General features: G+C 44.0%; 1 protein-coding gene across 1 annotated transcript; it reads right to left on the bottom strand.

Annotated features, from left to right (window-relative positions):
• Positions 1 to 393: 393 nt before the first annotated feature.
• Positions 394 to 13,291, bottom strand: epha2a (eph receptor A2 a). The gene is made up of 17 exons (XM_034585674.1): positions 13,216 to 13,291; positions 12,337 to 12,404; positions 10,217 to 10,853; positions 6,211 to 6,366; positions 5,780 to 6,112; positions 5,050 to 5,177; positions 4,750 to 4,927; positions 4,550 to 4,652; positions 4,232 to 4,284; positions 4,016 to 4,141; positions 3,740 to 3,925; positions 3,563 to 3,624; positions 3,000 to 3,209; positions 2,688 to 2,837; positions 2,188 to 2,381; positions 1,417 to 1,572; positions 394 to 537 (listed from the first exon to the last, which is right to left on the bottom strand). The coding sequence occupies exons 1-17, from the start codon at positions 13,289 to 13,291 to the stop codon at positions 429 to 431; spliced, it is 2,925 nt and encodes a 974-aa protein (XP_034441565.1). The 3' UTR covers positions 394 to 428.
• Between the last annotated feature and the right edge of the window lie 932 nt (positions 13,292 to 14,223).

The raw sequence follows: 14,223 nt of genomic DNA, 5'->3' as shown, positions 1-14,223 counted from the left end.
GGAGCAAAACAAACTGATTTAAGGATCCAGACACACTGGCCAGATAAAGTGAGTGCTTGGAAGAAAAAAGCCCTTTTTATCTTTAAGAGCTTCAGATAGTTCAGTCATTCAGTGAATACAGAGACCGGCACCCTTTGCATTGTCTCACTACATCACATAATTTATCTTATAACACATTTTTACATAAAGATACAATATTCCTCTTCTTTTGTTATAAAGTACATAAGTGTTTTCAATCTCAGTCCTTTCTGAGTCGCTTGTAGGTTCCTCTTCAGTCGCGCTGCGCCAAAGGTAAAAAATAAACCTCGGCAGCATGGCTTAGTTTTAACCCCCGCCCCCCCCCCCCCCCCCCCCCCCCCCGCTTCAGTCCTCCAGGAGTAAAATAGCATGGTCGGTCAGTGCACTTTGATTTGGAGGAATGCTTTAGATCACACTGTGAACACGCTGAGCGAGCTGATCTCATCTTTCAGGCCCAGGATGCTGTACGCTATCCTCTTCATGTGACCGGGCAGCCGCACGCCGATATTCCTGATGTCTCTGAAAGGAAAAAAACAAAAATGACAGTTTTAGTCATCTAAAAAAAAACAATTTGCATTACGAGAGCACAGAGATACACTAGTGATTATCAGGAAGGGTTGCTTATACACTCGAAAGCGACGGCATAAACAGTTGACATAGGTTGTTTATATTATAAATACATTGTTCAAAGTGTGAAAAAAATTATATAAATAATAATATAAGCTTCATTAATTGACCAATAATTGTATTAAAACACAATACTTTTCTCGGCCAATTAGTTTTTTTTCCGGCCCTGTCTATTTGTTGGTTGGTTGGTTGGTTGGTTGGTTTGTTTGTAAGCAAGGGTCATATCCAGGAACCTTTCATCCCTTTGTTGTCTCACATTGTGAGACGGGCCTTTTTTTAGACATTTTCACAGATTTCTTATTATTAATAATTCAAGGATCCTAATGAGAACAATCTAGCATATTTGGGGGGCTGGTATTTTCTGAGTGTGTGCAATTTAATGCAGATCCAAATAAGAATCTGGATGTAGTTGATTTGAATGTGGTTTCATGGGGGTGACATTTTTTCACACGCTGTTCCAATAGGGATAGAAATGTTGTGGCTGATTTATTGTGACCTCAGCTATTAGGCTTGTTTAAATTTGAGGGGACTGTTGGGCCTTGGCAGAGGTATGCGCACTACTGAGGGCCATTCTAGCTGAATATAATTTACAGTCTTAAAAGGCAGTAGAAGTTATAGCAGTAAAGAATGATCGGAATGTTATGGGCAGAGGCGCAGGGGATTATTCCTGCATCACAAACTAGACGACAAATGTTTCAACTCAATACGTTGTCTGTGCTGCCGCAAGATGTGGCTCAGTGCCAGATTCACCCGTGTCATGTGTGCACTTACTCATGTCTCAAGGAGAGCACCTGCTCCATGGTCGTGATCCCTGCGCGAGTGAAGCTTTCGTGGTATTGACTCATCTTGATGGACTCCAGCCACTCGGGCACCGACCCGAACATGGTGCCATCGCAGTGGCTTGTGCTCGGCAGCCGGATGGACACACTGCAAAGGAACGACATATATGTAGATTACTCACTCAGTCATTTACTGCTCCTGTATATACACCGACTGTAGATCAGATACAACTTCTAATGCTGCTCTAGTTGAATAACTAGCGGAGGGTGAACATCAACTTTTTATTGCAACACATTGGCTTATAAATACAAATACAAGTTGTTCACTTTCAAAAATCCTGCACAAAATTTACTTTACATCTAAGAGAAATCCGAAACTGATTATAATACTGCTAATAATAACAACAGTAATAATAATAATTCCCCAAGTATTAGTGTGTGTGTGTATTGTGTGTAAAAGCAACAATAGCAGTTTGTTGGTTGTGTTCAGGTCTATTTATTGGCCGGGAACAGTTGGCAGCCAACCAGGAAGTCACCTCGCCAATAATAGTTCCAAATATAAAACCCATTCATTTTGACTCTTTGTTTTCGTGCAGATTAAATAAACAAGATACCAGGTGGTAATGAGTGCATTTCCCTTAATACACATACATTTAGATTAGTATCACTTGGTTTATATGACTGGCGGAGACAGAACATAGGATTGTTCTTTAGTTTTAAGTGACAATGAATGTCTGTTTTACTTAAAGATTCATATTCATACCGTGGATCAAAGTCAGCGATGGTTTTCAGAGACTCTGGGTTTCGGAGCAGTTTGTCCAGAAGGTTGACGATGTCTGAGAAGCGAGGTCGTGTGGAGCGGTCGTGCTGCCAACACTGGAACATGAGCTGGTAGATGGCGGATGGACAGTCCATGGGCGCAGGAAGCCTGAAGGCCTCGTTGATGGCTTTCATGACCTTGAGGAAGAAACGGGGGGCAGAGTGAAGTCAGTGCTTAGATTTAAAGTATGTTAATGGTTGAAGCGACAGACGAGGAGTTTGAACAGGCAGCGGTCCAAAGAAGTGCTGCGTCCGCATGTTGACGTTAACAGTAAATTTGAAGACGTTGGTGGGAAACTACGCTGGATGTCAGGCTACTTTCCATCACCACCTTCCCTGCAGCGACTCAGTGTAATATACATTAAAGTTTGACCCACGCAGGCCTAAACGATCCCTCATCACCCCCATAAGACTAGGAGAGAGGTCTTGACGAATGAAACATACCTCATGGTTGCTCATGTCCCAGTAGGGCCGTTCTCCAAATGCCATGACTTCCCACATGACGATGCCGAAGCTCCACACGTCGCTGGCTGAAGTGAATTTCCTGAATGCGATGGCCTCGGGGGCGGTCCAGCGGATGGGGATTTTACCTCCCTGACAGAAGAGACAAATTAACAAGTAATGAGTGGAATGGAAACACATGGTGCTGAAAGATCAACACTTAGGACTGGACACTTGGGAGTTAAAAAGAAAAGATCATTAACAGTCTCTAAAAGGAAAATAAGGGTTGGTCTGTGTTCTGCTGTTAAGACTCACTCTGGTTGTATAGGTGCCCTCGGCATCGTCCTCCAACACACGCGAGAGGCCAAAGTCAGACACTTTACACTCCAGGTTGCTGTTCACCAGAACGTTTCTCGCTGCCAGGTCCCGGTGGACGTAGTTCATGTCGGAGAGATATTTCATGCCAGCAGCTATTCCACGCAGCATTCCCACCAACTGATATGAAGGAATCTCTCCATCCCGGTCCTAAAGGGAACAGAAATATGCACATAACCTGTTTAAAACCTTTTCTTATTCTTCATTACCTCCACCAAGGAGGTTATGTTTTCAATTGGATTTTCATTAGTTAGCAGGATTACAAACTAAAGCTCCAAGTGCCATTCTAGGTCTTACTTGAACATTAAATTCTTTCCTTGTCTTTTGGCTTTAATATAAACTTAAAATACATAAAAGCAATACATTGACATTTTGGGAAATATACCCTATAGATGGTTATTTAAACATATAGATATAGACACATTTTTTCTGAGTTTGCCCCTTAGCTGAGTTTCTGAGAAAGGCAAATATTATCTGTAAAGTTTAAGTCATTGAGAACCTACCTTCAGATATGTGTCTAAAGCGCCGTTCTCCATGTATTCAGTCACTATCATGGCATGCTTGACTGAAAATGAAGACAAAAAAACATGTTTAGTGAAATTTAAATACACACGCAGATAATAACAATAAGCTGTGAGTGGCAGCTAGGTTTAGGTTTCGGTTTCGAGGTCTCGACTCACATTTCGTGACGACCCCCTCCAGGCGGATGATGTTGGGGTGCGAGAACTGTCCCATGATGCTGGCCTCGCTCAGGAAGTCTTGCCTCTGTTTCTCCGAGTAGCCCAGCTTCAGGGTCTTGATCGCCACGGCCACCTCTGCTCGCCCATGTGCCTTCATCACGCCCCAGAACACTTCTCCAAACTCTCCTGATCGGCAGACAGACGACAGGGATGTCAGGAAACAATATCGCACCGGGATTTCGTGAAATGGAAGCTGAACGGTTTGAGAACACTCACCTACACCGATGACCTTTTGTTTGCTAATAGCACTCGGGTCAATTTCTGTGACAAACTTTTGGATGGCGATGTTGGGGTCCTCATACATGTGTGGATCAACGTAGGTCTTCAGAGGCTTGAGCTGATCTGAGGAGGAAATAATGACCAGAATATCAGACTGAGTAATAAACGGTTTCTTCTTATTATTGTAGTGTTTGTATTGTGGGGTTTTCTAACCTGTTGAGAAGTACGGATCCTCTGGTCCTCCCCTGACGTGAGAGCTCAGTCTCCTGAGAAGAAAACAAGACCATCACTATCGCAGAATACACACGGACTTTTCAGTAATTGCAAGTTGGTCCCAGCTAAAGAAGACCAAGGCTGTGTTCAATAACGGCACCGGCTATTACTCATAAGCCCCCCCTAAGATGTCACTGCACAGTATTGGTAATTAACTCGAGCTTGTGGCACGTAATAACACAGTCTGCATGTTCGTAGATGACATTTATCTGAATGACACAGGCGTTGGATGTGGATATGATAGGTGCGGTCACCAACCGTTTACGCAGCAGTAGCACGGCCACCACGACCAGCAGGATCACAGCTACTCCAACTACAGCTCCCATCACCATGGTGGAGTTGCTCTGGACCTGAGACTCGGCTGCACACAATCACAGAAACAGAAATATTTATTAATCAAATGCAGGTTCCTGCAGAGAAACTGTTTTATTCCCGGTGGATTTGAAGGTTTCTGGTACCTATTGGTGAAGTGTGGAACTCTTGCTCGGTGCTGTAGCTGCCCGGGTTGCCCTCCGGACTCAGCGCCTGGACCCTGAACGTGTACGTGGTGTTTGGGGTGAGGTCATTTATCTGGACCGAGCTTCTGTCCGAAATCACGACCGTGTAGGTGGTCACGTCCCGCTCGCCGTCGCCGTCCTGCGAGGAGAAAGTTAAAAGTGGGCGGTTTAGAGCAGTTTTCCTCAGTGCTTGAAAATGTCTTTCAACAACCTGAAAATTTGAACGAGGGAGGAAAACAAGCACAAAGCAATCCGTCTTACTTTTCTGCGGTACATAAGCTCATAGCGGTGATTGATGTGGACTGGAGGTCTGCGAGACAGAGTCCAGGACAGAGACAGACTGGTGGGGCTGCGATCGTCCAGATGGATCAACGTCACCTTGGGGGGATCTGAGCAGTCGGAGAGAGGCGGAAAGCAAAATAATGGTTGGTGACTAATCACAGTCTGTGGGAAGGACGCATGGAAATTAAAGCCTTTGGGACTTAGTGGGTCAGACTGAATTCTTGTTTTATCACCTGGTTACTTCTTAATACTTGCTTGTCTTCAAAATGACACGTTAAAGCTGTAAAATGTGGTTGAATAGCGTAAACGTTTATATGCCCTTTAGCTGTTATTCTGGTCTAGTAGTTTTTACTTAGCTTTATTCCTGCAAATACAGATTAGATAAAAATTTTATTGTTGGAATTTACTTTATTGTAATGTAATGTACAGTATATATATTTTCTCATGCTAAGTCCATAGAAGAAATTACACATTAAGTATTTTAAGTAATAAAATTTTTACACGCTCCTTTTTGTCAGAGTGGTCATAGTCACTGAAATGTATAAAATAGACACGCACAGAAAAAAACGTAAAAACGAAAATGTTTTTTGTTTTTGTATTTGTTAAATGAAAACATTATTCAATCGATAAAAAAGTAAAGACTGAGAAAACAAATACACAGGATAAAATCAAAGTAAAAAAGAAAATGCTAACATGTGACTGGGCTCACCTGTGTAGTCCAGAGCAGTAGTGATGGTTACTGTGGGTCTGTCAGTGCCGTACTGGGACACGCCGCTGTGAGCCTCCACAGTGAAGGTGTAGTTCAGATGAGAATCCAGGTCAGAGACGACGACCGTGGCGTCTAGCAGGCCTGTGGGGCCTGGGTCGTAACGTATCTTCTCACCACAGGGGATGCACAGGGCGCCCTCGCAGTGCTCGCACACCACGCTGTAGGTGAGGTCACTGCGGCCTCCAGTCACCAGTGGTGGGCTCCAGGACAGCTGCAGCCTGCCGTCAGCTGACAGGGTGGTGGAGGTCAGCTCGCGAGGGGCACTGGGTGGGGCTTCAGGAGGGAAGTGGGTGACAGAACAGTTAGTTTGAGCCTCCAATCTGCCTGTAATGAGTATAAAAGTTGACTTTTTCAGTGAGGTGGGTCTTTACCAGAGCAGGGAGATGTTGGAGGGTCTGAAGGGGAGCGGAAGAAACCTTCCTCACATTGACATTCAGTTGCGCCGGTGCCGGAGGGTTTGGTATTATCAGGACAAACCTGACATAACTCGCTGGATACAGACGGCTTGAAGTAGCCTGGCTTGCACGCTGCATGAGAGAGAGATGATGTGTGTTGGTTTAAGCATGACATATACAGCACTAACTGTGGAACGGACAAACACAGGAAGGAATGATGCAAACAATGAAGCTGTGTCTGTAATACCAGCCCTTTACGCCCAACAGGAAGCTTTTGTTGTGAGTAACCTATAATCACAGAGTCTTTGTATCCAGAGGAATGAAAGGGATTTCCCTGACGATCTGCCTCCACTCGCCTTTTTTGCTCGGAGGCCTAATCTCAGGTCACACTGCGGGTGTCAACCGGATGAGTGCAGTGCATTAAATCCATCAGGTGATCTGATCTGCTTTTCCCCTGTGGACTCGCACTCAGCTCAAATTCCCTGGCAGATAGTATTTGTGTTTTTGCCAAAGGAAACGGCACCTTGGACACTGCAGGAGCGCTGCGAAGGACATTTTGGAGTGCAGCAGATAAACAGCCTTCCAGGGGCATGGGAGGTTAATGAACATGCAGACTGGACAGAAACCAGGATGCAAGAAGTGGCAAGTCAGCCGGAGACTGATGTTTCCTCCCTTTCTTCCTTCCTTCCTCTGACCCCACGACACCAGTCACAAATTACAGCACGTAAGGTTGAATAGTCAGTGTACGAGAGAATCAGGAAAGAGGAAAAGCAGTTGGAAACAAATATGATTTTTGGTTTATGGAAACAGATGCACATACTTTCTGGGGGCGATAAAAAACCTCAGAGCGCAGTAAAAAAAATAAAAGATAAAAAGAGCGGATCTTGAGAAAGAACTTGTGGCTCCGCTTTCATTCTGCTGTCTCCCCGGGGAGCAGCCTTTCATGTGGCCCCTGTGCTGGTGGCCGAGAGAGGAGGTCAAATGAACCCTGGATTTAAGACATGGTCGCGTTACTTCACCACCAAGGCAGAAGGACCTTTGCACCCTGAGCAGTGCAGCGGCGCAGGAGAGGCAGCAGGTTGAGTTCTGAGTAGGGGGGGGTAGAGATGAATAGGTGGGGGGGTTGGGGGATGGGGTGGGGGGGTAAAGGTCTGGAGCACCAACAGAAGTTCTCTCAGGGGAGTCACTTGGCGGCAGTGGGGGTGTAGTGGGGTCTTTTCGCATAAGAAAGAGGGGCCAGCCCATTCCATCTTGAGCCGCAGCAGCAGGGCCTCTGTCACGTACCAAAGAAACTCCAGCCCCATTCATCTATTGTCTACGTGATTGGACGGAGTGGTGCCATAAATACGTTCTACTCATTATACAGCTCCAGAATGGCGGCAGCTGTACATAGCATGAATACATACACTCATAACTAACATTTTTTATCATCTTTGTTTAGAATGTTGTTAATCCACGAGAAGTTTTAAACTTTCAGTGGTTAAACAAATGTAAGTTTTCACTTGTTGGTGGAATGTGTCCCTCTTATTGTGCCGCGCTCTCCTGTGACCACAGCACACATGTGAAAAGGACGTATGTTCCGCACCGGTGCATCTGTTAATTGAATCTGTTTTTTGCTCTTTGTGTTGGCCCATTGTTCTAATGAGTGGGAACATGGATTAGGGAGCTCGTTGCGTGTGTTAACAACCGGATGAAAGAGCAAAGGGAGGCGAAGCGGGGGCATGTCATTGGCTAACAGCTGTCCTGTTGCTCCACTAATCCTCTTGACTAAATTACACTCCACACCTAACTAAGCAGCCACGGAACTAACCACCCTCATGCACCAACTGTCGACTCGCTCCCCACCCTCTGACTCCGACCAAGGACAACCTGCTTATTTGTGTCACTCAGCATTCCTCCTCAGCTCACTTTACTTCCTTTTCCCACAACAGTTGGGCTCCTCAGTGGAATCCACACTCAGGCCATGAGCCCTTAAGAGGATATCACTTTCTACAACATAAAAACTGGAGCGAGGCCTGGGAGAAGAAACAACATTGGGTTTTATTTATGTAATAAAAATGATTTCCTGTGTCATAAGTATCAGATCATCCTCCAGACTTTGGAAATCGCAGTTTTTTCCAGTCAAATATTTCCTGTGTTGCTCTCGACAGTTGCCGTTTCACTTCCGTTTCAGGTGCTTGGCCCAGTTGTCAGGAACTTCAAAGTCTGAAACATTCCTCTGCCTCGACTTCCTCCCTTTTTCCCTTCGTTTTTTTAGCCACAGTTCACGGATCACTCTTTTTAAGCTCAGTACAAATCTATCAAAGATAATTAGACCGTAAAGAAATGGTAAGAAATGGTTAAACGGGAAAAAGGCTTTAAGTTTTGTCTAACCAAGTCAAAAACCCAAAGATATTCCATTTAGATTGAAGTGAAACAGAAAAGAAAAAACAAGAACAAGAACAAAAAAGGGACTTAAACGATGAATCAACTATCAAAGTAACATGATTCATTTTGTACTGGTCAATTTATTGGTTAAAATTTTCATAATTCTTTCAGCTGTTAAAAATAATCTGTTCATCTCCTGGAACAAACTTAGAGAGAAGGCCAAACCCTAAACCGTCAAGGTGACTCGGACCATCAGGAGTCATAAACCACAGGCTGACTCAGTCTAACCTCCGAGAGGTGTGTCGGCCTTTTCCCTGTAATCTGTGGTTTCTGTCGCTTGGCAACGGTCACAAAAACAAATACTTTGCGGGGAGAAGACAGCACTCAGGTAGTCATCTTGTCACATTCACACGGCCCTTCCTTTAGTCAATCAGTGATGTAGGTTGACGCCAGGGTGAAAGAATTCCTTTCAGAAGTCCCCACAGCCTCCTTCCTCCTCCTCCTCCCTTTACCCTGTCTTTCCTCCCACGTTTCCTCCAGACAGCTCAACACACCACACACCACACCCCAGAATGCCCGGACACTGCCAGCCTCCACACGCACAGTATGAACACTACAGCTATACATATCTATTTGTTATTATAAAAAAAAAGAAGGTAATTTACCTTCTTTATGCCCTTTCAGGTTTTTCTCGAGGACAGAGCAAACCATACATGTTTTTCATACTTTACCTAATTCACAGTGCCACACGAAAACACAAAAGCACAAAAACTCAACACTATGCTCCTGAAATTCCCATCATTCTCAAATGTGTTTCCATTTTTTCATTTGATTTTAAAAGCCACCTGCTCAAAAATAACCAAATAATAAAAAATGACCTGAAAAAATACCCAGTTAGGGGAGTTTGTAAACAAGAAATTCACGTTCTTAGCTAATTTGAATAAACATAACGTAAAATAGAGCTTGGAAAGGAAAGAGAAAGCAAAAGCAAAATGTCCAATACTTAATTTTCTACTTTTGGCACATGTACTATTGTGTCCATTAACACAAGTTCAAATTCTCCATCCCAGGACATCTTTAAATTTTGTCCCTTTTATAGTGTGAACACACAACAAACTCAAAGTCCACATAGCAGTGGAACAAAGCTTCTCGTACTGTCACCTCCAGTCAACGGCCTATCCATAAAACAGCACCTCAGCCCAGCCCCATTCCTGAGTCCTGAGAGAAACACAGTGGAAAGAATGTGCTATTGGTGAGGAGAGGATGAGGCACCGGTGGGAGTCTGTTCACCAGGGACTTTTTTTTATCTGCCATCACATGGAGCAATTCCATGGTTTCCTCTAAATCTAAACAAAACAAACAGGTTAAGACACCTTCCCAGTTTCTTCCCCTTTTCCCTCCTACTCAGTCCTACAGTGTATGACCTATTTCTCGACAGATATGTTGTGTTTTTACTGCAGATCCCCAAACAAACCAGACACAATTAACATTCCTGAGCACTCATTTCTCACATCTCGCCAAAGATCGTGGTTGGAGGTGTTTCATTTACTACGACTCCCGCGGCAACACAAACGCGTCTCAGTTGAGTGCATGGCATATTTTTGGCCGTGCTTACCTTGGCAGGATTCCCCGGTGGTTTCGTAGCCTGACAGACACTGGCACTGACCCACGGGAACCACCCATTCACCTTCAGCCGTGCAGTAGATGCGTGGGGTGGCCTGACTGACGGCGTTCTCCACGCAGGCTCCCTCCACTACCGTGAGAGCGTCCGCCACTGTCTCCGGGAAGGCCGCCAAGCTCTGCACCGTGGACGGGCACGACTTGTAATAAACTCTGACTGAGAGGAGCGCCACACAAGTGCCCATGTCCTGGAAAGCAAGGTAGAAGCCCTCTTTGGACAGAGGCCCCACGATCCTCGTCTCTATGTTGACCTTCAGCTCGGGGCCCCGTGTGACCTCATCAGGGGCGATGGTGGCCACTTTTCGGAACTGCCCTTTACGGAAGTTGGTTCCCACATCAGCATCCGCCTCTGAGATGAAAAGGTTGAAGGTTTCTTTGCAGGCCACAGAGGCTCCATCAAAGGTGTTGCAGTCTCGCACGATGAAACGTAGCTCCACAGAGACGCGCGATGTCCCTGGGCGCCGCTGAATGAACGTTGTACGTAACCAGTTTTCCTGTTCAGTCGAGTCTATGCTACAAACAGTGTAGGTATAGAAAAGCGAGCCATTCACCACCGTCTGGACGATCTCCCACTGCAGGACAGAGAAAGACAGAGAGGGGAAAGGGATCAGTTTAAGGGGCAAACGTCACTGAGACCAAACTACAATAATGAAAGGAGGAAAAGCATTTTTTCTGGGGTATAAGTATAGGGTTCGGAGGCTTTGTTCCTTCAGAGAACCAGTTTTTATTGATGAGACACCTCGTCTTTCATGCTGAGCGAGAAGCTCATAAAAGTGCAAAAGTGAGCCACAGCTTTTTTCCTCACATTAAGATTACTGGCCTGGACATGTGCTGCTGTGCTCACGACGTGTGTGGTTTTCCACTAACACACGAGGATGCACGTGTGTGAGACGCACATAAACCAGAGCAAACGCCACTGTAGAATACCAACCAGCGTTTATGACAGTTAAATGAACTTTGGAAGCAGACCGCAAAGTCATCCCGGCAGGACTGGCAGCAATTACGACTTTTTAAGAGAGGGAAGCAATGACGAGTAGAAAGATTAAAAGGCCCAATTTGACATTAAGATTTCATTAAAGTCACATGTTAGCAGCACTGGAGTGTTTCAGGGACGACATCAGTGCTCAAACTTGTATTAATTAGTGTAGAAAAGAGGCTAAATTAATGGAATTTTTCCATTAGATTAGAGCATAATTTTATCAGACGGTGATTTTCATAGTTAGACATATTATATCTTCTATATTTCCCCCAAATGTAAATCTGAACTTAAGCCAACTTTCCAACATGTGCTCTTGACTCTGACAATTGTATTTACAAAGTAAGCTCTTTTGTGTTTGCTGAAGCCACAAGCACACATTGAAAATACTCATCTCTAGTACAAATTTACTATAAATGTGTGAGAAAGCCGGATCAGCGCAAAGCAAAGCTTGAAAGACGAGGGGACGAGTATTCTCTTAGATCTTCGAGAAAAGTCACACAGGAGAAATGTGGCCCACACAGTGGAAGTGGCCGTGTCCTGTTGCTTTTTTTAGATGGAAAGCCACTGAACTATAGATAGAGGGATGGTTCTCCACATATGACCACTCTTTCTTTTTACTCGAGTCCTCCCACCGAACACACATCCTCCCGCTACTGTACTCTCTAAATGCAGAGAGCAATCAAAAAGGACAAACGTCTTAAATTTGAAGGTTTATGATTTGTTGTTTGCTGGAATGAACACTGTCATTGTGTAAAATACAATTTGGCACTGTAAATTTAGATAGCTTAGGTTGATCCTTGACATTTTAATGGCATTCATGAGTTCTTTATGAAAGGCTAGAGTTAACATGAGACTGGCTGAGCTCTGCCAAACCTCATCGAGCTGCCACTCATTCCATCACTCCCAGGGAGACGTTTTTTTTGTGTGTGTGGATTGAACGAACAAGAGAGAAAATTCTTATTCAAATTCTCACATGGACTTTTCTTTACTCACTTACTCGCTTTCACAAAGAGGAGGGCACTTTCAAGTGTTGAACCTGAAGTCTTAAAAATGCCTGTTGAGGTATAAATACTCACTCCGTTCTCATATGGCAACGTCAACCAGCCCAGCTCTGATCCTGAAGCCCTCATGTCCAGCAATACTTCTACAGGGACACACAAACAACACATGGTTATAACAAGCACCGGGACCCCTGATGCATCAAGGAACCACATTTCTACACATTTATTCATATAAAAATCCACATTTAGTTATTTTACACATTTGTATCTCTGTTATTACATCCAACCCCAAAAATCCAAGACATATTTTTGATCACTTGGCTGTTAAATCATTGGGAACAGCTATGGTTTGACTGTACACATAAATCCTCTGCCTTGATCCCAGGGGCCAGGAGGCTTTATGGGGGGCACATGCCAGGCTTTGACGGTCTAATCAAGCATGTCGGCTCTGAGTCAGGTCTTCATTGACCGTGTCCTCCAGGTCCCAGCGTACAGGACTTAAAGTGTATGAGAAAGGCGTGGGCTGCTAAATGACCATGACGAGAGAAATACATGAATGTGCGACACCAGTGAAACAAAAAGTGAGGACATGTTCAGACATCAAACAGGTGCCCCCCCCCCCCCCCCCCCCTCATCCATTACAAATTAAAACTTTATTTAAAAACCAAGTTTAAAAGTACAAGTGAATAAGTCAAGGGGAAAAAAAGAAAAAGAGAATTTTCTTTTTGAACATTCACGTCATTCTTAGTTGTTTAGACATTGTTTGAACGGTTTAACTAACATTACACACAACTTGCCTTTGTGTGTAAAACCGGGACACAGCTTTAAACTCAACAATGACAGACAATGCAGAAGCAGAAAGTAAAACTTTACGGAGGCTCTCAGATTCCAAGCCCCTGACTCATAAGGTGCGGGGAAGTGTTTCAAAAGACAATAAATAAAAGAAGTACTTACGTTCTTTGGACTGGAGGCTGAACAATAGTTGGTTAATAAATAAAAACAGGACCGAGATGAGTCGACGGAGCTCCATGATGTTTCCACAGGTCTTTTCTTACTAAATTAGAAAGTTTGTCTCCTGAAAGCCTGTCCGCTCCGTCTGTCCCTCACTCTCCTCTCTCTCTCTCGCTCTCTCTCTCTCTCTCACTCCCACTCCACCGGCTCAGTCAGCACGAGCCCGCAGCCCATTCACTAACAGGTGGCGTCATCGCCCCGCCCCGCGCCCTTTGGAATGAGGAAGTTCTCCAAATATGGTGATCCCAGGGGGCGGGGCTACAACGCTCTGACCGCACCTGTTTCATTGAAGAAACCGAAGCTCTTCACGAACTCCACTGTCATTGGATCGAAGTTTTCGAATGTCTGTTTTATTCATAATCGATGGCTGACAGGAAAAAAATGATCAGCAACTGCAGTTTAATTGATCAAACATTTGAATTAGAATTAAAAAGTGTCCAGATCTATCAAGATGAAGAAATACAGTGTAGAAGTCACACAAGTAAACTACTATGTAAAACTACAGTATTGCATGTTAGTGTGTGAGTATGATGTATATTTTAGAGGTGTAATTTCAGCATAAAACAACACACTACGACTTTGACTACAGTGGAGTAAAACATTCAATATTTATATCGAGAATATGAAATTTAAAGTACCAACATGTGAACATATTCAATGAATATTCATGTACCTTGTTTATCTAAGAGGGCCCTAGTAATAAAATGTATATTTACTTAGGTAGATGTGTTAAGATACTTTAAACTACTGCAATAGTTTAAAAAAACGTGGTTGTATTAAAATATTGAAGTATTTGTTGTTATGGGTGTTTTCTATGCATGTACATTTGTCAGGTCCATGAACTCAACTGCATTATTAAATGCTGAAATCTAAGGAAAAATAATATATATATATATATATATACTTGTATATATGTAGCATTGTTTTTCTAACTGCATTCACATATCTTTG

This window comes from Hippoglossus hippoglossus, chromosome 5, assembly GCF_009819705.1.
Source record: "Hippoglossus hippoglossus isolate fHipHip1 chromosome 5, fHipHip1.pri, whole genome shotgun sequence".
NCBI lineage: Eukaryota > Metazoa > Chordata > Actinopteri > Pleuronectiformes > Pleuronectidae > Hippoglossus > Hippoglossus hippoglossus.
This window is presented reverse-complemented; position numbering and strand designations above follow the sequence as displayed.

Excerpts from the sequence above, each read along its gene's own strand:
- epha2a (XM_034585674.1), bottom strand. The coding sequence starts at position 13,291 with ATGGAGCTCCGTCGACTCATCTCGGTCCTGTTTTTATTTATTAACCAA. Across the intron at positions 3,210-3,562 it reads CTTTAGACACATATCTGAAG|GACCGGGATGGAGAGATTCC; the intron begins GTAGGTTCTCAA and ends TGTTCCCTTTAG. Across the intron at positions 1,573-2,187 it reads ATCGCTGACTTTGATCCACG|TGTGTCCATCCGGCTGCCGA; the intron begins GTATGAATATGA and ends GTTCCTTTGCAG.